The 22,259-nt window shown below is 41.8% G+C and overlaps 1 protein-coding gene across 1 annotated transcript; it reads right to left on the reverse strand.

Annotated features, from left to right (window-relative positions):
* Positions 1-312: 312 nt before the first annotated feature.
* On the reverse strand, positions 313-14,911 carry LOC132869774 (myosin-7B). Its single transcript, XM_060903187.1, has 23 exons — positions 14,750-14,911; positions 13,837-13,898; positions 13,400-13,679; positions 11,453-11,550; positions 11,201-11,339; positions 10,499-10,618; positions 10,286-10,411; positions 10,082-10,186; positions 7,227-7,415; positions 5,653-5,882; positions 5,279-5,546; positions 5,016-5,083; positions 4,028-4,091; positions 3,787-3,894; positions 3,553-3,684; positions 3,167-3,240; positions 2,541-2,625; positions 2,183-2,191; positions 1,442-1,514; positions 1,264-1,346; positions 1,057-1,158; positions 715-828; positions 313-504 (listed from the first exon to the last, which is right to left on the reverse strand). The coding sequence occupies exons 1-23, from the start codon at positions 14,909-14,911 to the stop codon at positions 313-315; spliced, it is 2,883 nt and encodes a 960-aa protein (XP_060759170.1).
* Positions 14,912-22,259: the final 7,348 nt, after the last annotated feature.

The following is a 22,259-nucleotide window of genomic DNA, read 5'->3' on the forward strand; positions in this document are numbered from 1 at the left end:
TTTCCCCCGAACAGATTTGTTTGTTTTTCAATTGAATTGTACAGGTTATAGGTCACATTAAAGGTGGGAAAAGCTTTGAAATAATTTATCGTGGTCTCATTTTTTTTTACATCAGAAAAACCTATCATTTAAATGGGGTGTGTACACTTTTTATATCCACTGTGCATTTAAGTGTCATGTATTATTTGTTGAGTTTTTCCTGTATACAAATTTCTGTTTGTCCAAAATCCTTTTTTTAAAAAGTGCAGAGTTGATTTTGAGAAATTTACAACATTGTTCCATTCAGTCATTTTTCTGGCTCATACAAAATATTTAAATATCATCCTCAGCAGCTTTGTCATTATCACTATTACTCAGTTGATTCACAGTGCACTTGAGCTGCTGGGGTTCTTTCTCAGGAGCGTCTTGTTCTGCGGTGTGTTCTACTGTCTTCTCATGAACTCCTGAATCAAGTCTACATTTCTGTTGCTTCTTCACCTCACTTCTTGCTGTGTCCATGGCACTCTCATTAGGAAAGAGTTTTGTCCAATACTGTAGTTAGAATGTTGTTATTTCATTGTGCCATTATTTCATTTCAGTTAAAACTGACATGCAGTATAGGCACAACTATATGCCGATGATTAACAACATTAGGTGTGGTCTGTAGACTGAAAAAGCTGAAGAAAACTTTGACTGAGTGAGTTGCATATAGGAATGAAATGCCTAAGTGTCTACCTTGATAACTTTAGGTGACTTTGAACCACAGTCCAGTACTGAGCCAGCTTTTCTCTGGACCATGGGAGACGCTGTATTACCCATCTGCTCCCGCCCCTTAAACAGACTTTTCAGCTGGAGCAGAAATTGGCATATAGATGAAATTATAAAATGCTGAGCATCATATTTAATTTGAATGTGCATCAACGTACATCAAGTGAACCTTACAGGAAATCATTTTAGGGTTCACCTATTTAAGGCAGTTATTCTAAAAGTCAACATTAAAGTCATTATTTTATTTCACAAGACATGTTGTGAAGTGCAAGGCCAAAACCTTGAAAACTGTTTACACTGTCTACCCACCTGCTCAGTGATTAGCCTCCTCTGTTGGTCAGGATCTATGATATCAGACCTTACTGCTGTCTCTTTTCCCTTTATTAATGGTGATCGCCTCTCTCCTTTTCCCTAAGTAAAAAAGTACTAGTCAGCATAGATAAACACTATATAAGGGTTAAAGACAGTGACAGAAGTAAATGGTTGGTGTTTGGATGTTGTTTAGGGCTCCAGTACCTGTTGGAGAGGTTTGACACTATGCACTGTCTGCAGATCCTGCTCTTTATCCTGCTTCACTTGTTCAGTTGTCCTTCTGCTTTCTGTTACCACAATGCAAATCATGATTTCAGTTTGTATGTAAAGTCTGGCCCTGGTTTCGTTTTATATCTAATGAGAACACAATGAGTGTGGTTACCTTCCATCAGGGAGTCTATGGGCTGAGAGTCATGTTGAGTGCGCAGCTTCTCAATGGTCCTCAGCTCTTTTAGCTGCACAAGGAGGAATGCAACAAGACAAAGATTATCTACAGGACCGGTCAAAAGCTTGGACACACCTTCTAATTCAATTTTTTATTATTTTCATTAATTAAAAGACACTTCATGTAGTAATAATGGATGTCATTTCTCTTTACTTAGTTGAGTGGTTCTTGACATAATATGGATTACTACAGTTTTGGAATAGGGCTATTTACTGTATTTTTATTATTTACTATTTATTGTTTGATCTCAAACACATTAAGAAGACAAAAAAATTCCACTAATTAACTTTTGACGAAGGGCGGCATGGTGGTGTAGTGGTTAGCGCTGTCGCTTCACAGCAAGAAGGTCCGGGTTCGAGCCCCGTGGCCGGCGAGGGTCTTTCTGTGCAGAGTTTGCATGTTCTCCCCGTGTCCGCGTGGGCTTCCTCTGGGTGCTCCGGTTTCCCCCACAGTCCAAAGACACGCAGGTTAGGTTAACCGGTGACTCTAAATTGACCGTAGGTGTGAATGGTTGTCTGTGTCTATGTGTCAGCCCTGTGATGACCTGGCGACTTGTCCAGGGTGTACCCCGCCTTTCGCCCGTAGTCAGCTGGGATAGGCTCCAGCTTGCCTGCGACCCTGTAGAACAGGATAAAGTGGCTACAGATAATGAGATGAGATGAACTTTTGACGAGGCACACCTGTTAACTGAAAAGCATTCCATGGGACTACTTCATGAAGTTGGTTAAGATAATGCCAATAGTGTGCAAAGTGTCAAGGTAAACAGTGGCTAATTTAAAGAATCTAAAATATGAAACATATCGTTGAACACTTTTTTTTGTTTACCACATAATTATATACATGTTCCCTATGTTATTTCATACTTCTGATGTCTTTAGTATTGTTCTACAATGTGGAAAACAGTCAAAATACAGAGAAACTTATGAATGAGTAGGTGTGTCCAAACTTTTGACTGGTACTATAAGTCCACTCATGGTTTATTATTCAAATGGTCAGCATGTTAATTAGAAATAGTACTTGATCTTAGGTTGTGTACCTCATTTTCCAGAGCAGTTATCTTGATTTGGGCCTCAGTTTTCTCCATGTCTCTCTGTCTCATCAAATCTTTGAGGCAAAGATCTCTGAAGAGGCATGCCAACAATACATTCAGTACAACAATAAGGGTGTGATACAGCAGGGTTCTACTGTGAGCCCCTCTCAGTCTCAAGTCCATTTTATCTTAAGCTGTACTTGATCTTATCCACACGAAGACAATAATACCTTAAATTAAAAACATTTTATTACTCTTTGTGTAACATCACTTCCCTTTTAAAAGCTTTGCTCTAGCTCTAGTTCTACCTGCTTATGCTTCTTTGCTGTACCTTAGTACTTCAGTATCATCTTCGTTTATAATACTGTTTAGACCATAAACCATAAAGAATTTTTCAGCAGAAACAAGAAACAGGAAACTTAATCCTATACTCAGAATCTTCATCCTATAGTCACATGTCAGCCTTGAATGGTAAAAGTGGTGGTTTTACTTGGTCACAGTTTGGTCTTGACTACATCATTTGTACATAAACAAAACCCTTTAATATATTATATGACAGATGGAATGACAAAATACTGTATAAATGACACACTATATAACTGGTTTCTGGTGACAGTTATGTATGTATCCACCTTTGTTTCAATTCCTCATCTCTGTTAGCCAGTTGTTGCTCCAGTCTCTGTACCTCGCTGTTCTGCTGGGTCACCTATAATCCCACAAAGGATGGGAAGTCATAAAAAATTATGTTCACCTTCAGTACAACTTTCATTTTTTTCCTCACCGTAATCTTATTCACCATTGCATTTGTACTTTTACATCTACCTTATTTGGCTGATGCTTTATACATAGTAACTTACAACTGAGACAAGACACTGAGCAGCTGAGGGTTAGGGGCCTTGCACAAGGGCCTAACAGTGGCAGCTTGGTACTGATCAGTAGCCCAGTGCCTTAACCACTGACTTATCATGGCCACTTCATCATTACTTAGCATTATGACAGCTTTTCAGATAATTTTCACCTGGCCACGAGCAAACTTCAGCTTGTGCTGCTGCTCCTCCAGCTCAGTGTCACGGCTCTTAAGCATGTCCCACACCTTCTGCAGCTCAGCCTTCAGCTGCACCAGCTCTCCATCCATCTCGTCCAGAGACACCTACAGTCATCATCACAGTCATACTCTTATACCACACATGTATTATTGGCAACTGGTGGCATCACTTGGTCTGGTCTGTAACAGAAAAACAAAAGGACCTACAGGGTTTCCCATCAGTCTCTGCTGCAGAGTCTGGCTCCTGTTCCTCTCCAGTTCCAACTGTTGTCTGCAGGCATCGAGCTCCACCCGCTCCAGAGCTCTGGCTTCTTTCTGTAAGTGTATGAATCTCACTATCATGTTGACATCGTTGCCTATGAGTACGCATATGAGAAAGCACTGAGCAGTTATTACTAGTTTCATTGTGGAATAATTTTAACACTTCATAACATGCAGTTAGATGTACCTTAACTCTGGCCAGCTCTTTCTCATAGTGTGTCTTCTCTTCTAGCAAACACTGGATCAGATTCCTTATAAGAGAATATGTTTAATGTCACTACACCCTCATGCATTCACACTGACCATATTATAATGAAAACTGCACAATGATAAGCTCCCATTAAAATAATTTTAATCCAACAAAAATGTTACAGGGTGGCACAGTGAACGCAGCAATCTGTGTTGCCGTCTCATGTGTGTGCACAGTGTCCTGAGATAGACTATAAAGGGGGTCTTCCTGCCTTGCATTCACCACCACTCTGACCAGGATGAAGCAGTTATTGAAAATGAATGAATGAGACATATCAAGGTAAGTCCATTTTTCCCCCAGACATGTTCTCATAGTCATAAATACCTGGACATACAGTGCCTTGTATACATATTCACATGTTCACCTTTTGCAGTGTTATAACCTTTGTTTGATTCTCTGATTAATGCTTCCTTACCTGGTCACTGAATTTTGGTGGATGGTCTCCTCTAGGCAGAGTCATGGTTGTACCATATTCTGTACATTTTTTAAGAATGGATTTAATGCTTCACAGAATGTTTAATTTTTTTAAAATAACCTAATCGACTGTACCAACTGCATCACACTGACTGATACTTATCCAGAATTTTCAGAGTTCTTCCAAATTTGCTTCAGATCTTTTTTAATATTGTAGCTCCATGGTCTTCAAGATGTTGTTTGCTTAGGTGTATATGTACACATCCTCATTATATAGACCTCGCTAATAAAGTTCTAAGGTTATGACAAAATAGAAACAGTAGACCTGCTTGAGGTTTGTGCCCCACGGTTTTTTGTTTTTTTTAAACAAAAAATATTTTCATCGGAGCTTACCAGTGTGTGTATTCTATGTTGTTTTACATCACATAACCAGCAGGTGTAATTTTAAAGCCATTTTGATGTTCCCTTTTCATTTATGTAAAAATGACAAATGCTGCATGCACATACTTACTGCCTGTCCTTCAACTCTGCATCAAGTGTCTCCAGCTTGATGGCCATTTCTGCTGCCTCTTCCCTTAGCTGAGGACACACGTGAAAAAGAATGATCTATTAAAACAAGGAAGTGGCTTTTGATTGTGAAGGTTGTGAATTTGTATATTATCTATTAAGCAAATTACTATATTGGGAAACATTTACAATTTGGGGGGACATGTGAGAAAATGTAGACTGTTGTCAAGTAAAAATATAAATAATTCAAAGTGGTGTAGTCCTTACCGCATCAGTCTCTTGCTGTTGCTTCTTGGTCTCTTCTAGTTGGGCTTGAGTAGACTGCAGATCCATCGCAACATCTAGCCATCGCTCATTCCAGTGGGCTGCCACTCTCTTCACCTCCTCCTTCTCTTGCTTCATCTTCTCCTCCATGAGTTTCAGCTCTTGCTCCTTAAGCCCGTAGTCTGCCTCAACATTCTGTACTTTCTTTTCCAGGCCTTGGCAATGTACCTCAAGTTCCTTCTTCTCATACTCCAACACTTCCTGTAATTCTCTACATACATGATATAAGTAGAGAATCCCAGTGTCAAAAGCTACTATCAAGTCAGCTGTAATAAACAAACAAGCAAACAAATAGTAAAAGTCAGACCCAAACTCACCTAAGCTGGCAGCATCTCTCCGTGAGATCTCTTAGCTCTTTCTGATCTCCCTGGTCAAACACATCCATCAGCTCCTCCTTCTCTCCAATCAGCTGTAAACGCTCAGTCTCCAGTGCAGCTATCTGATTGGTTTGGATCAGCTTCTCTGCTTCCAGTTCATGTAGCTGCTGTAATGTATTTTGAAGCCTCTCTGTGGCTGTGGCCAGGTCTGCTGATAGTTTCTCATTCACCTGGCCAAAAGACAGATGCAGAGCTTAAAAAAAATATGTCCATGCACAAAAAGTAAAAAATAAAGTAAAATAAATCTTATTGAAAGTGAAAAGACATTAAAAATGTTTAACAAAGTAGGGGATTTTTCTTATATGCTGCTATATGCCTTCATCTTTTTCAAAGTTAAAAAGATTTTATCTCATGTCTAACAAAATTCTGATGACACACTCAAGGATTAAGGTCTGTGAAGGTTCTCAGTCATCCAGGTCATTGTAAACCGGAGGTGCTAAAGAAGGCAACTGGACTTGCTTGAAATTCTTGAAGACGTTTCACCTCTCATCCGAAAGGCTTCTTCAGTTCTGTCTGACTAGTGGGGAGTTCCAGGTATTTATCCTCTAGTGGATCAAAAGCAACCCTAAGGGGAGTTGTTGAGGTCACATGGGTTGTTAACCCTCTCAGTCTTCCTGTAGGTGTTCGGGTCACTAGAGGCTAGGCGTGAATGGTGTTAACAGCTTAGAGGGTTGTTAGGGTGATCTGTGGGTCAATGGCTCTCTCTGCCATCATGTGAGTCACTGAAGTCAGCCGAGTTTTGGTGTGGATGTGTATTCAGTTTTCTGGGAAGTGTGCCAAGGACTGCATTGTAGGTGGCTGATAAGTGGTGTCTCAGACCACCTCCTCTGTTCAATGATGGTCATTCTAGGTTGACAAAGATGGCTTCTTTTACTCCTCTTTCAAACCACCAGTGTTCTCTGGCTAAAATGCATACATTGCAGTCTTGAAATGAGTGTCCTTTGTTACTGAGATGAAGACAGACTGCAGAGTCCTGGCCTGAGGAATTAGTGATTTACAGTTACATTACTGAACTGTATTATAGTATATACCGTTATAATGCAACAATAGATCAGTGTTATACCAGTATTGTACACTGGATATGTGAATACACCACTGTTTGTATTTTTCTGTTTCTGTATTTTGTCTTTGTGTAATTTTCTTTTATGCATCTGTGTGCTTGTTATTTTCTTTCCACTGTGTCTACAATAGAAAGGCAGGAAGAAGGTAAGAAAATTGGTTTTGGGATGAACCCTTATAATAATTTATTATCATCATAAGCTAAGAGCATCATTATTGACTTATTAACAACTAAAGACTGACATTTACCAACTGACTGTTTGTGCTTTCAGCTAAATTAGGAAGGTTAATGTTCTCTCATTCTTTCCTCCAGGGTCCTTAAACAAAATGTAAAATAGCTAAGTTTGGAATTCCTGAAACAAACCTCACATTTTACTAGCACACATGTAATTGCACTGCTCCACAATGTGACACATTCTAACAGCAGAAGCAGTGAGAGAATATGAAATCCTGACCTCTTTAGCTGAGTGCAGTTCCTCGTTCATTAATAAGGTACTCTGCTGTTGTTGGCTAGCCTGGCTCTTGGCCTGAGTCAGCTTGGAGTGGAGATCACACACCTGCTGAGTAAAGCCCTCTCTGCCCAGCTGGGATCTTTGCAGCTCTAGTTCCAAACTTTGCACTCTTTGGTGCAGTTCACTTTTCTCCTACATACATACATACATACATACATACATACATACATACATACATACATAAAAAGGAAAGCACCTTTATTTTGCCTGTAGCATTCTATCTATTTTTATTCTATCCACATTCACTGGAGGCGGCACGGTAGTGTAGTGGTTACTGCTGTCGCCTCACAGCAAGAAGGTCCGGGTTCGAGCCCCATGGCCGACGAGGGCCTTTCTGTGCGGAGTTTGCATGTTCTCCCCGTGTCCGCGTGGGTTTCCTCCGGGTGCTCCGGTTTCCCCCACAGTCCAAAGACATGCAGGTTAGGTTAACTGGCGACTCTAAATTGACCTTAGGTGTGAATGTGAGTGTGAATGGTTGTCTGTGTCAGCCCTGTGATGACCTGGCGACTTGTCCAGGGTGTACCCCGCCTTTCGCCCATAGTCAGCTGGGATAGGCTCCAGCTTGCCTGCGACCCTGTAGAACAGGATAAAGCGGCTACAGATAATGAGATGAGACATTCACTGGATATGAGCAATCGTGCACTCTGATTGGCTACTCTACTACTAGGATATCAGCTCATATACCATGAATAGAGAAAAAATCGTGGAGCCTGTTGCTGAACCAATCAAGGACAAAATAAAAACTCTACTTGAAAACAAAACCCAAAAAAATACAAAAAAAGCAATAAAATATGGAATAAAATTATTTGATGATAAGAACGTATCTTTTTTTATTTTCCAAGAATTATTATTGCATTTTCACAAACTGCTACTGTCATTTTGCCGGTTTGTTTACATTCTAAGCAGAAATTATTTTGTCAGATGCTTGGTATAAAGTTTTTATTTATTGAATTTGCAAAAAAATAAAAAAATAAAAATGCTCTATTTCTCAAAATCCAGTGAATGTGGATAGAATAAAACAGTTATTCCACTCAATTTTGTCGTACATGGCTTATAGCCGACTCACCGCTACGCACCTCGTCAGCTATCAGCTCAAATGACTCGAATTCATGGAATAATTGTTAAACAGATGGATGTTAGTGAGTAGCACTGAATCACACAGTATATTCAAGTCAGCATATCAGATGCTCGCTGGCCGTGCTGTGAAAATTGGGCATCTAAGTTTCCAAATCTGTCATTGCTTAACTCTCGAATATTTTCTATCGTGAATACCGTCATTAAAAAGCCTATAAGCTCTGCTTTCCAAGGAAATGTATCTCGTTAAGATCTGTTCAGTACTTTGGGAGTAACGGCAGGTTGAAATTGTTACAACAGAGTAAAAACTCTGCTTGTGTGACATCAGGAAACTGCCAGTAAATTTTGAGTCACAGGAAAGTGGTCAGACTGTCTCTCTTCTGATCAGTTTCCGACTGGATTACTCGTGAATATCAATCAGATGACTTTTATAGGGATGTTCTGTAGCTTTCACTGTTTCTGATGAAGTATTCAGCAAAATTTTCCGTCAGCGAGTTTTGATGTTATAATTCACAGGAGATTTTGAAGTGAGTTTTCATGGCTTTACTGACCTATTTTTTTCAAATCAAACTGATTCATGTAGATAAATAACTATTTTAGAAAATACCTGTAGTTTTGATGAAAAATACTGAGATCTTAGTGGTCGGAATGATATTAAAAAAAAACAGAAGTCAGAAATGTGAGTGCCAATTTCAATTCAGTTAATTGGAATTGTTTATTGGCTGTGACTCACACAGTTTTTTCGAGGTTAGCCTTGAAAGCTGTGAATATTAATCGAAAAAATCATTTATATTCTTTCATATAAACACTAGTAGGCCCTACTTTTGAGAAATACAAAGGCCTACAGAGCACAAAGAGGGTATTAGAAATAATCTTTTCTTCCTTTTTTATTGAGTATACCGATTTAACGTTTTTACCTAATTAGAAGAAGAAGAAGAAACCTTTATTCGTCACATGCACACTTCAAGCACAGTGAAATTCATCCTCTGCATTTAACCCATCTGAAGCAGTGAACACACGCGCACACACACACAGAGCAGCGGGCAGCCACACTAGAGCGCCCGGGGAGCAGTCAGGGGTCAGGTACCTCGCTCAAGGGCACCTCAGCCCAAGGCCACTCCACGTCAACCTAACTGCATGTCTTTGGACTGTGGGGGAAACCAGAGCACCCGGAGAAAACCCACGCAGACACGGGGAGAACATGCAAACTCCACACAGAAAGGACCTCGCCGGCCGCTGGGTTCGAACCCAGAACCCTCTTACTGTGAGGCGACCGTGCTAACCACTACACCACCGTGCCACCTAGTATCATTAAAACTAATTAAATGCTAATTTGCATAATTAGTTTTTACTAATTTTTCAAACTTTCTATTCAGCATACAACCATCTATGTGCCTGCCAATTTCCATGTAAATATCTCGAAAAATAGAAAAGTTAAGAAAAACATTTTATCTCATTTGTTAATTAGGCCCATTTTGTACCATGTTATCCTCAGGCATAATATTATGTCAGTTTTCTAAAAATTAAACTGTTTTTTTTTTCAGTCTTTGATTTGTAATATCTCAAAAATGGATAAACATTTTAATTCAGTAAAAAGTATGTTGTTCTGCATTCAATTCTAATTCAATGAGACTAGTTTCAAGTAATCAGGATTGAATTAGAATTTTCACCTGACATGCCTAATTCAAGGAGTACCATAATGTGCCTGAAAAGTCTAGAAGCACCTGGACCAGGCGATCTTTTTCAGCTAAAGCACTGGATAGCTTTGACTTCAGGTCCTCTATGTTGTCTTCCAACCGCAACGTTTTTGTGGTGAGCAATTCATTCTCCTGTAGAGGATTTTGGAGCACAAAGAGAAAAGTGTATGAAATGGTGCATCATTCATGTAAATTTGATTGCCCAATTTGATCACTTTTTAAATCTCTCACCAGTTCCAGCTGGCCAAGGTGGCTACGGGTCTCACTGAGCTGGTCCTGCAACTCACTCTGGGCCGCCAAGGACATACTAAACCTCTGCTTCAGCTCTTCCATCTGGCTTAATACCTTCTGCTGATCCTAAAATGCAACCCAGAGACAAGGGAAAAACCAGCTGTCTGTTTGGTTATATTTTATGTTTACACTTAAACTGTAAAAGTGACTGACCTCTTTATAGGCTCGGAGTTGTTTTAATGCATGGTCCTTTTCAGCCCCTAGGGTTGCAGCTCTCTCCTCTGTCTCTCCCAGGGCTTCTTCGAGCTTCTTCATTTTCCTCTCAGCCTTTTTCTGTCCCTGTGAACACCAGCATTTCACACAATTCAAATTATGAAGCATATTAAAATGTGTTTATAGTTTGTCAAATCAGCAATTATTAATTATTAGATATTAATATGGGGCGGCACGGTGGTGTAGTGGTTAGCGCTGTCGCCTCACAGCAAGAAGGTCCTGGGTTCGAGCCCCGGGGCCGGCGAGGGCCTTTCTGTGTGGAGTTTGCATGTTCTCCCCGTGTCTGCGTGGGTTTCCTCCGGGTGCTCCGGTTTCCCCCACAGTCCAAAGACATGCAGGTTAGGTTAACTGGTGACTCTAAATTGACCGTAGGTGTGAATGTGAGTGTGAATGGTTGTCTGTGTCTATGTGTCAGCCCTGTGATGACCTGGCGACTTGTCCAGGGTGTACCCCGCCTTTCGCCCGTAGTCAGCTGGGATAGGCTCCAGCTTGCCTGCGACCCTGTAGAAGGATAAAGCGGCTAGAGATAATGAGATGAGATATTAATATCAATAGATCTCAACATGCTTTCAGAGATGCATCAACTGTAGACTGATCAGTTATTCTATTTTTACTCATTTCAATGGTACATGCAGTGTCTACCTCTCTGACAAATTCATCTTTTGTTACAGGCACGGTCCTGCCAAGGTGTGCCTTTGAATGTGATGCTGAGATTTGAGCAGTGCTCCTGCTCTCAAGGCTCGATTTCATCTTCAAAATGTCAATCTCCAGCTGCAGCACCCTACACACACACACACACAGATGAATGAATAAAACTCAGATGTGGCTACCACAGTAGATAACTTGTGTAATGTCTATTATGAGTCACAGTTGTATTCTGATCCACATATTCACTTGTCTTGCAGGTTTGCGCTGTGGCAGCTCTCCTCAAAGCGACTTATCTCAGCTGCTTCTTTCTGCTCCTCAACAACACTCAGTGTCTTTGCCAGCTGCTGTAGGAGAAAAGCCATACACAAATAAGTGGCCATAAAATTGAAAGAAACACATGCTCGTCCTACCTACAGGAAATTAATACTTACTGTACACTTCATTAAAAAATATTACTTATGTATTTCTAGGCTTTGACAAACTCGACCCACTTAAACATTAACAACTTAAGGGTTAAAGCTGAAAGACTGAAAGAAAGGGTCAAAGCTGAAAGATAGTGTAACAGTAGGATTTACCAGTAAAACAATGTACTTGAGACAGTGTTGTAGTCGAGTCACTAAACCTCGAATCCAAGTCCAGTATCGAGTCCCCAGTGTTCAAGTCTGAGTCAAGTCCAAGTCATTAAAAAAAGTCAAGTTGAGTCCGAGTTGAGTCCGAGAACAAGACTCCAGCTACACCATTTGATGGTGGCTGTTTTAGCGCCATTAACATTAGTTTGTTCCTGAACATGACATATGAACAAGTGAATGTGCATTCTCTTTATCAGGGAGTGCGAAGTATTCTGTCAGATATGGTTGGGAGACGGATGTAAGTGCAGAAGGTGTGTTTATTAATACAAGTGAAGACAGGTAAACAATCCAGAATGGCAGGCAAAATTATAAAATAGTGAAACAGGCAACAGGTCGAGCGAGGCACAAACAGGCTATCGTAGACTCAGCAGAATCAAAGACAAGAAACAGGAAATCAGGGATCAGGAAACCAAACAAGGAACTAAGGCTCAGTAATGTGTCAGCGACGCAACTCAATACTTTGCAAATTAAGTGTGTTTTCACAGTTTTTATATAGGCGTGCTGATTGCACCTTAATCCTGTGCAGGCGCGAGTCATTTACGGCATACACGTGAGAGTCCACTCAACGCTGTCCGGAGTGCGCCCGAGAGTCTATCTTATGCATGCACCAAGGCATGCAGGTGTGACACTCTTACACGAAATTTGTACAAAATTAATGTAGATATAAATATCTTATGCCAAATTATTATGGCATGTTACTAAAAAAATAAAGAAAAAATCTGAATCTTCATCTCCATTTTCTGAGTTCAAATGCAATTAATGCACAAGTCCGAGTCCAAGTCATCAGTGATCAAGCCCAAGTCTCATCTCATCTCATCTCATTATCTGTAGCCGCTTTATCCTGTTCTACAGCAAGCTGGAGCCTATCCCAGCTGACTACGGGCGAAAGGCGGGGTACACCCTGGACAAGTCGCCAGGTCATCACAGGGCTGACACATAGACACAGACAACCATTCACACTCACATTCACACCTACGGTCAATTTAGAGTCACTAGTTAACCTAACCTGCATGTCTTTGGACTGTGGGGGAAACCGGAGCACCCGGAGGAAACCCACGCGGACACGGGGAGAACATGCAAACTCCACACAGAAAGGCCCTCGCCGGCCACGGGGCTCGAACCCAGGACCTTCTTGCTGTGAGGCGACAGCGCTAACCACTACACTACCGTGCCGCCCCCCAAGTCGAGTCATGAGTCCTTAAAATTAGGGCATGAGTCGGACTCGAGGCCGAGTGCTGGACTCGAGTACTATAAGCCTGATTTGAGACCCAGTTACTTAAAAAGGAATAAAATTGATAAAACAAATTTGAATGGACATTTTAAATAAAAGTCACTTCCTTATAAGAACAGACAAAAATAGACATTGTAACTCTAACAGCAATTGTTAAATCTCTGTGAAAATGTATTCTAGCCATTTTTCTTAAATTAAAAAATACTATTGTATAGGAAACACCAAAATGTCTACTATAAAACATATAAGCATAATTCATAGTACTTTTTTTCTGATTTGAATGTCTTCAATCATCTTAATTAAAACTTAATTTTAGTCTAAGAAAAGCCCAACCTTATGCTTGTGCTCCAGAAGCTGGGTAGTGTTCTGGATGTGCTGAAGCTGGGTCTCCTTGGCTTTCAGCAGGTCTGTTTGTGTGTCCAGACAGCTGTGAGCTTCCCGGAGCCTCTGGATGAGCTCTGTCCTCCTCATGCTGCTCTTCTCCAGCGCACTTCGCAGCTCAAACTCAGAATGGGATCTGGGGGTCCCATCTGACACAAGACGTGAGGCAGACTGCCATCTTTGCCTAGCAGCTGATTCACTGCGTTTCATTCCACACCGACTGCCAATGGAGTTAATACACACAGTATGATGTGTAACATAATGTGGATATGTGAATTGGTCTTATAGCAAAAGGTAAGAAAAATACAAGAAAAATAGTCAATTTTGATTTGTATATAGCTGTGGGGGAAATTATCAAATGGTCTGAAATCACAGAATAATTTGCTGACCTGGTGCTGATTTTGGAGCTGTAATCTGATCGAGACACACCCACACAACTCAAAGCTGAGGCCTGAAAACAATAGGACTTAGTTAGAAACTACCAAGACAACAACACATGAGTGTAAACAGAATGCATAGTTATTTTAATGAATTATTTTTTATTTTAGAACTTATGCTTCTATCTGATCACTATGCCACAAATGTTAATGTTACAAAGTTAATATTAACTTTATCAACTTTATTACAGACAGATCATTGCCCAGCTTCTGGAAATAATATACATGTGAGAAGGTTTATACCAAAATATTGCTCAAATGGGTCTCAATATCTTAAAAATGATAAGACATAATATCTCATCTCATCTCATTATCTCTAGCCGCTTTATCCTTCTACAGGGTCGCAGGCAAGCTGGAGCCTATCCCAGCTGACTACGGGCGAAAGGCGGGGTACACCCTGGACAAGTCTCCAGGTCATCACAGGGCTGACACATAGACACAGACAACCATTCACACTCACATTCACACCTACGGTCAATTTAGAGTCACCAGTTAACCTAACCTGCATGTCTTTGGACTGTGGGGGAAACCGGAGCACCCGGAGGAAACCCACGCGGACACGGGGAGAACATGCAAACTCCACACAGAAAGGCCCTCGCCGGCCCCGGGGCTCGAACCCAGGACCTTCTTGCTGTGAGGCGACAGCGCTAACCACTACACCACCGTGCTGCCCAAGACATAATATAATAATTCAAAATCTTAATAACATAAGTGTCAGACATAACCTTATAATTTAAAAAAAAGTCTTAGGGTTTGTTAGACATGATTACGCAAATTACTGACTAATTTTTGGAATACTTTATACAGTATATTACAAACTGTCCAGTTGTTAATCTAGAGGTCTGGGTGTCCATTCAGCACTTACTTGAGATTTAAAAAGGGACTTTTCCCACAAGTCAAACTCAGAAAGCAAGATGGGGTTTGAAGATCTGAAAGAGTTCCTGAGTTCCTGAGAACTCAAACCACAGTCCCATTCCCAGTCATTCCTGTCTGTCATGAATCTGTCATCACTGATCCAGCTGGCCATATTCATAAATGACCTGTATGAAGGCAAGAAATATTGTTCTGGGTAGAAGGTTTACAGCCAGCTGTTTGAAGAAATCTAGCTGTTGATGTCACTGCTGGTGGAAATTGTGTTGCTTGCTTTTTTCCAGAACATCTCAACCCTACCCTCATCCGGTAATATTTCACACAGCCTGGAGAGTTTTTACACCTGCCATGCACAGTAACAACACAACTGGAACATAATATTTTGTTTGCTTATGCTGCAAGCTGAGCAGCTACAATGTATTATAAGATACAACCTGATATAATAATAATAATAATAATAATAATAATAATAATAATAATAATAATAATAATGCCATTTTCACATCTTATAAAAAATATAAACAATCCTGTGCAAAAGGTTAATGTTTACCATTATAATCTTGCATGCAGTTGCTTTTCAGGTCTTCTCGTTTCTGCCTCTCTATCAGTTAGAGCTTATGTCTCTGCGCACTGTTTATTCTTCAGGCAACCTGTTGAAACTGTGGCCTTGATAGCAGGTCTCCATGGTGATGGTCACATACAGATGTGTGTGTGTGTGTGTGTGTGTGTGTGTGTGTGTGTGTGTGTGTGTGTGTGTGTGTGTGTGTGTGTGTGTGTGTCCAGTCTCCCTCCTCTATGAATGATCAGCTCACCAGTTTGGCAGCCCATGTAAATGCCAGCTCTGTGTCACCAATCCCTAAACACTCTCATGTGGGTTTTAAATTTAGTTAATTTAGATTTAAATTTTACATTCTAAAGTGGTTAAGTTCCAATCCGATTTCATATGACATTGTTTGCTTTTTTTCTCCTTAGTATGGGGGGGGACCCTCTTTGATAGGCTGAGTATAATTACACTCAGAACCAAAAGGTAAGTAATAGAAAGATTATGCTGAAACAATTTCTACAGTGTACATTTAGATATTATACCTTCTAGCAAAGTTGTATTTTTGCTGTATGTTCCTTCATCGTGGTTCTCAAGGACTGAATGATGGGAGAGGTTGAGTCAAGCAGCTGCTGCATAGACTGTATAATCCATATTTCTGTTTACAAATGCACTATTTTTCATGAGAATGTACTAAAACATTATAAAACTAACTTATCCACCACTGACTGGTATATAGGTACGGTAATACTGGTAAACTAAAGTGCAAAATAGTAAATTTACAAGACACACATGGCAAGATTAAGTTGTCTTTCTGAAAAATAACTTCAGGGCTGAAGCACCACACCGTGCTACTTCTCAGTATTTCATCATGTGTTGCAAAACTTGAGTGTGTATGTTTATGCTTGTAATAAATAAATAAATATTAATTAATAAGTAATAAATTGATGAATAATTAATGAATAAATAAATGCAACATAAACCCTGCAATATAGACCTTTATAATAATTTTAATATGTATGATGAGTCTGGGGCGGCACGGTGGTGTAGTGGTTAGCACTGTCGCCTCACAGCAAGAAGGTCCTGGGTTCAAGCCCAGTGGCCAACGAGGGCCTTTCTGTGTGGAGTTTGCATGTTCTCCCTGTGTCTGCATGGGTTTCCTCCGGGTGCTCCGGTTTCCGCCACAGTCCAAAGGTATGCGGGTTAGGCTAATTGGTATCTCTAAATTGACTGTAGGTGTAAATGTGAGTGTGAATGGTTGTTTGTCTCTGTGTCAGCCCTGCGATGACCTGGCAACTTGTCCATGGTGTACCCTGCCTCTTGCCCATAGTCAGCTGGGATAGGCTCCAGCTTGCCTGCAACCCTGTAGGACCAGATAAGCGGCTACAGATAATCAGAGGCGATTCTAGAGTCTGTTGTGGCCCCAAGCAAAAATTTCCAGGGGGCCCTTCTGACCAGTGTTCATCACCAATATGTTATAAATAATCAGACACCAATGAAAAATGTATGAAACCAAAGTTTTTTAAATTCCAAATGTGAAAATACAATGGTAAAGAACAATAAAAAAAAATAAATAAGCCCTCGGGCCCTGACTCTCGGGGGCCCCAAGCAGTTGCCTGCCTTGCCTGTTCACAAGCTGCGCGTCTGCAGATAATGGATAGATGATGAGTCTGTTATATTATGGAGTATGGTGATCTAAACATTCTTGCAGTTATTTCCCTGAAAAATTATCTATGAATAATTAATTGATCAAATAATTTTTTTATTTGTACAATTTTGTATTCTCTGAAGTAGGTAGTCACCAATCTGTTTGTTATGTAATTACAGCATATCAAAACTACCACTTAAACTATTAAATTTCCAAAAACATAATTTTAAGGATTATTTTTACATCACAACATACTGTGAAGTCTACAGGTCTTCATCGTGCAGCTCTGCTTTCAGTTGAAGACGTCTGAGGGGAGCGACTTCTATGCTAGCCACCACACAGAAGGAGCAGGCCTTAATGCCTGCCAGGTGCGGTGGCTGCGGTATATCCTACCGTGTAAAGACATAATAATTTTAGTTTCTCTGGTTTTCTTCTACCTTTCACTTTTCTCCTGGCCTTTCCATCAATGTCAAGAAGACAAAGATCCTCCACCAGCCAGCTCCAGGTCAAGAACTAAACTGACCTTCCCTCATGGTCGATGGGACTGTACTAAAGAATGTGCAGAATGTCCCCTACTTGAGCAGCTTTCTCTCAACAAAAGCAGATATCAGTGCTGAAATCCAACACCAGCTTCAAACTTCTAGTTAGGCCTTTGGTCAAATGGGTGAGAGGGTATTTGAGGAGAGAAGCACAAGAACTGACATGAAAATATTGGTATATAAGGCAGTTGTTTTGCCATCTCTTTTGTATGGCTCAGAGTCCTGGACCACATATAGGTGGCACCTCAAGACACTAGAAAAGTACCACCAGTGCTGCCTCTGCCATATCCTAGGCGTAAGTTGGCAGGATTGACGAACGAATAGCAGCACATCCTTAGAATGGAAGATGCCTAGGATATGGCAGAGGCAGCGCTGGTGGTACTTTTCTAGTGTCTTGAAGTCACAAGATGACACTGGATGGATGGATGGATGGATGGATGGATGGATGGATGGATGGATGGATGGATGGATGGATGGATAAACAGCATTGATGCTATGGTAATGCAAAGTCAACTCCAATGGTAAGGACGCTTATGCCGCTTTTCCACTACAAACGCGGTTGAGTTGGGCTGAGCCGTGCCGTGCTGAGTTGGGCTGAGTCGAGCTGAGCGGGGCTATTGGAGTTGCATTTCGACTACAACCGCGCTGAACCGTGCTGGCTGGAAGTGGGTGGACACATTGGGTGGAGTTAGCGAAAGTGGGTGGACGTCACGTGATGTCGTTAAGCGGCGCAAACAGTGACATCAGTGACCTTTTAAGCGGTAGTCTCACGACCCGGATAGTAAACAATAAACATGGAGGACATGGAGTCGTTAGTGTTGCTGGTCTTGGTTCTGTGGCTTGTTGTCACCAACAACGCCAACAGATACTGGCAAGAGCGTATAGATGAGGCGAGGCACATAAGGCTTCAGAAATTCTCGTAATTCGTAATTCTTCTTCTTCCGGGTTTACAGATCCCAGCATGCTCACGGGGCGTGTGTGGGCATGTGAGGACACTCCTCCTCACCAATCAGTGCACAGGGGAGTGTCTCCTCACGCCCCCAGCCTCACTCAGCTCGGTTTGGCTCGCTTCAGCCCTACTCCAAAACTGTGCGAGTTTTGGGTGCTAAGCAGGGCTGAAGCGAGCTGAGTCGTGCTGTTCTGAGGTAGTCGAAACGCGAGCCGTGTCGGGCTGAAGTGAGCTGAAGCGAGCTGAAGTGAGCTGAAAAAGGGTAGTGGAAAAGGGCCATTAGAATGGAAGACTTCCGTCTTCCAAAGCAAGTCCTCTCTGGTCAACTTGGCTTAGGAGGAAGGGCACAAGGGGGTTAGAGAAAATGCTTCAAGGGTAATCTTAAAGCCTCCTTAAAGTCATGTAAGATCAGTGTAGACAGTTGGGAGGGCCTTGCCTGCAACAGACCAGGATGGCAAAAGGTTGTTTGTGAAGGCGTGTCCTACTTTGAGCTAGAGAGAGACACCTCAAGACTGAGCAGAAATGTCTACGATGCAAGGAGCAAGAGAAGGCACCTCCACAAACAACTGCTGACTAGATGTATGTAGAAAATTGCATGCCTCTCGCATTGGATTGGTCAATCACCTCAGGGTGCACAAGTGAAGTTCAAGTGGACAATCATACTCGTTTCAAGTGATGCCTGATGATGATGATAATGACAATGTTATATGGGTGTACAATAGATTTATTTAAAGGATTATATTACACTGGATGGATGGATGGATGGATGGATGGATGGACAAACATGTTAAGCAAGAAAATTCCACTGTTTTAGCTCAACAGTGCTAGCTCAAAAAGATGTTTAAATATTCTTTCCTACGATGATGTCTCAATGTCACAACAGGTTTGACAACTGACACGTCACAAGATTGCAAGCAAACACAATAAATTTAAATTAAGCAATACTTAGGACATTTAAAAATATAATTAAAGTGCAATATTAAAAAATAGACAAACAATACTAGACAAGAACTCAAATGATAGTCAGTTTCATCTCGTTGAGCAAACACTGATTTCTTTCATGCTGTTAGCTATAAACATACTAAAAATATGCTCACGGAACATTGACCTTCCTATTTGACACGTTCAGAGTGGTCACAAACTCTCTCTCTCTCTCTCATTATCTCTAGCCGCTTTATCCTTCTACAGGGCCACAGGCAAGCTGGAGCCTATCCCAGCTGACTACGGGCGAAAGGCGGGGTACACCCTGGACAAGTCGCCAGGTCATCACAGGGCTGACACATAGACACAGACAACCATTCACACTCACATTCACACCTACGATCAATTTAGAGTCACCAGTTAACCTAACCTGCATGTCTTTGGACTGTGGGGGAAACCGGAGCACCCGGAAGAAACCCACGCGGACACGGGGAGAACATGCAAACTCCACACAGAAAGGCCCTCGCCAGCCCCGGGGCTCGAACCCAGGACCTTCTTGCTGTGAGGCGACAGCGCTAACCACTACACCACCGTGCCGCCCAGGTCACAAACTCTATTTGTCATATATGTTCATTTTTACTACGCATTATTTCAGTGTTAAAACACCTATTTTCATTTATATAGTCGACAATGGAATATACAAAATGGAGATATCTAGCAAGAATCAGCAAACCAATATGGCATCTAATTATGCCGGAAGTAAACAGCTTGTGTCTTATCTAGTTATTATGGGATATCTATAGTGCTCACAGATTGTGTAGCCACACTTTCCATCTATTTCAACAATCCAACTCAACAATCATCAGTCCAACTTTAACAATGCAAATCCACTAGCTCAGCAGGTGACAGTAAAGCACAGTAAACTGGTGAGCCTACTGTCATATCAAGAAAAAGAACTAGTTGGTTATATTTGCACATACGTACACAGCATGCGTGTTTGCACTTGTTTTCAAAGTTACGCTGACAATTAAGCATATCTGTAGCTTATAGTATTAGACACGGTATCTAACTGATTACTACACAAGATGGTGATCATTAGTGATGGGGCAATGAAGCTTCGAATCCAAATGAGTCAAAAAAAAGGTTAATTACTTGAAGCTTTGTTTAACACAGTGCACACCAGTGGCCCCTAGTGGTAAATAAATAGCAGAGGCTGATACATTTTTTTTGTGACTTATTTATGTAGAAAGTCGTCTTCTTCTTTTGGCTGCTCCCGATTAGGGGTCACCACAGCTCCCTGTCTTCCGCATCCTTCTCTACCACACCTGCCACTTTCATGTCCTTTCTCACCACATCCATGTATCTCCTCTTTGGCCTTCCTTGTTTTCAAGTCCCTGGTAGCTCCATCCTTAACATTCTCCTCTCAGGAAGTGTCCATACCATCTCAGTCTCATCTCCATCCATCCATTACCTGTAGCCACTTATCCTGTTCTACAGTGTCACAGGCAAGCTGGAGCCTATCCCAGCTGACTATGGGCAAGAGGCGGGGTACACCCTGGACAAGTCGCCAGGTCATCGCAGGGCTGACACACAGAGACAAACAACCATTCACACTCACATTCACGGTCAATTTAGAGCCACCAATTAGCTTAACCTGCATGTCTTTGAACTGTGGGGGAAACCGAAACACTCAGAGGAAACCCACGCAGACACGGGGAGAACATGCAAACTCCACACAGAAAGGCCCTCGCCAGCCCCGGGGCTCGAACCCAGGACCTTCTTGCTGTGAGGCGACAGTGCTAACCACTACACCACCGTGCTGCTCATCTCCATCCATCCATTACCTGTAGCCGCTTATCCTGTTCTACAGGGTTGCAGGCAAGCTGGAGTCTATCCCAGCTGACTATGGGCGAGAGGTGGGGTACACCCTGAACAAGTTGCCAGGTCATCGCAGGGCTGACACAGAGAGACAAACAACCATTCATACCTACAGTCAATTTAGAGCCACCAATTAACCTACATGTGTGGGGGAAACCGGAGCACCCGGAGGAAACCCACACAGTGGGAGAACATGCAAACTCCACACAGAAAGGCCTTCGCCGGCCGCTGGGCTCGAACCCAAGACCTTCTTGCTGTGAGGTGACAGTGCTAACCACTACACCACCTCTCTTAGCTTAATTCCCAAGCTCTCCACATGTGCTGTCCCTCTGATGTACTCGTTCCTTATCCTGTCCAACCTTGTCACTCCCATCGCAAACCTTAACATCCTCAACTCCGCCACCTCTAACTTTGCCTCCTGTCTCTTCTTTAAGGGTACGGTCTCCAATCCATACATCATAGCTGGTCTCACTACTACTGTCTTCTACATCTTACCTGTAGATTTCTGTAGAAAGTGTGTCATGTTAATTATTGATTGTGTATTTTAACATATGTAAAAACAATATATTTTGCTTATGTGTCTGATGGATAAACACGCTTGTAGGACATAGGGAGCTTAAAGATTCCGCTTCCCAGTTTGTTCTATTTGCATCAGTAAAACCTTCGATACTTCGTGGACAGAAATGCCATATAGTGGTTTCAAACAGTTTTAGCTGCTTCTGAACCACTGACGACTCAGTCACGTGGCTGTGTACAGTAGAGCCCTGCACTCCCGTGGGAGTCCCGTGGGACTCGCGGGACCCGCCGCAAAGCAGTGCGGCATGGGACAAATTTTGAAAGCTCATTGCGGGCGCGGGCGGGACTGGAAGTGCACATATGCACGCGCGGGCGGGAGCAGGAGTGCACATATGTGGCGCGGGCGGGAGCGGTGATAGGCTGCAGTCCCGCTAACTAAAAATGTGTTTGAAATAAAATGCATAAATTATTAATTTATGTTTATCATACAGTGGTGCTTGAAAGTTTGTGAAC

This window comes from Neoarius graeffei, chromosome 2, assembly GCF_027579695.1.
Source record: "Neoarius graeffei isolate fNeoGra1 chromosome 2, fNeoGra1.pri, whole genome shotgun sequence".
Lineage (NCBI taxonomy): Eukaryota > Metazoa > Chordata > Actinopteri > Siluriformes > Ariidae > Neoarius > Neoarius graeffei.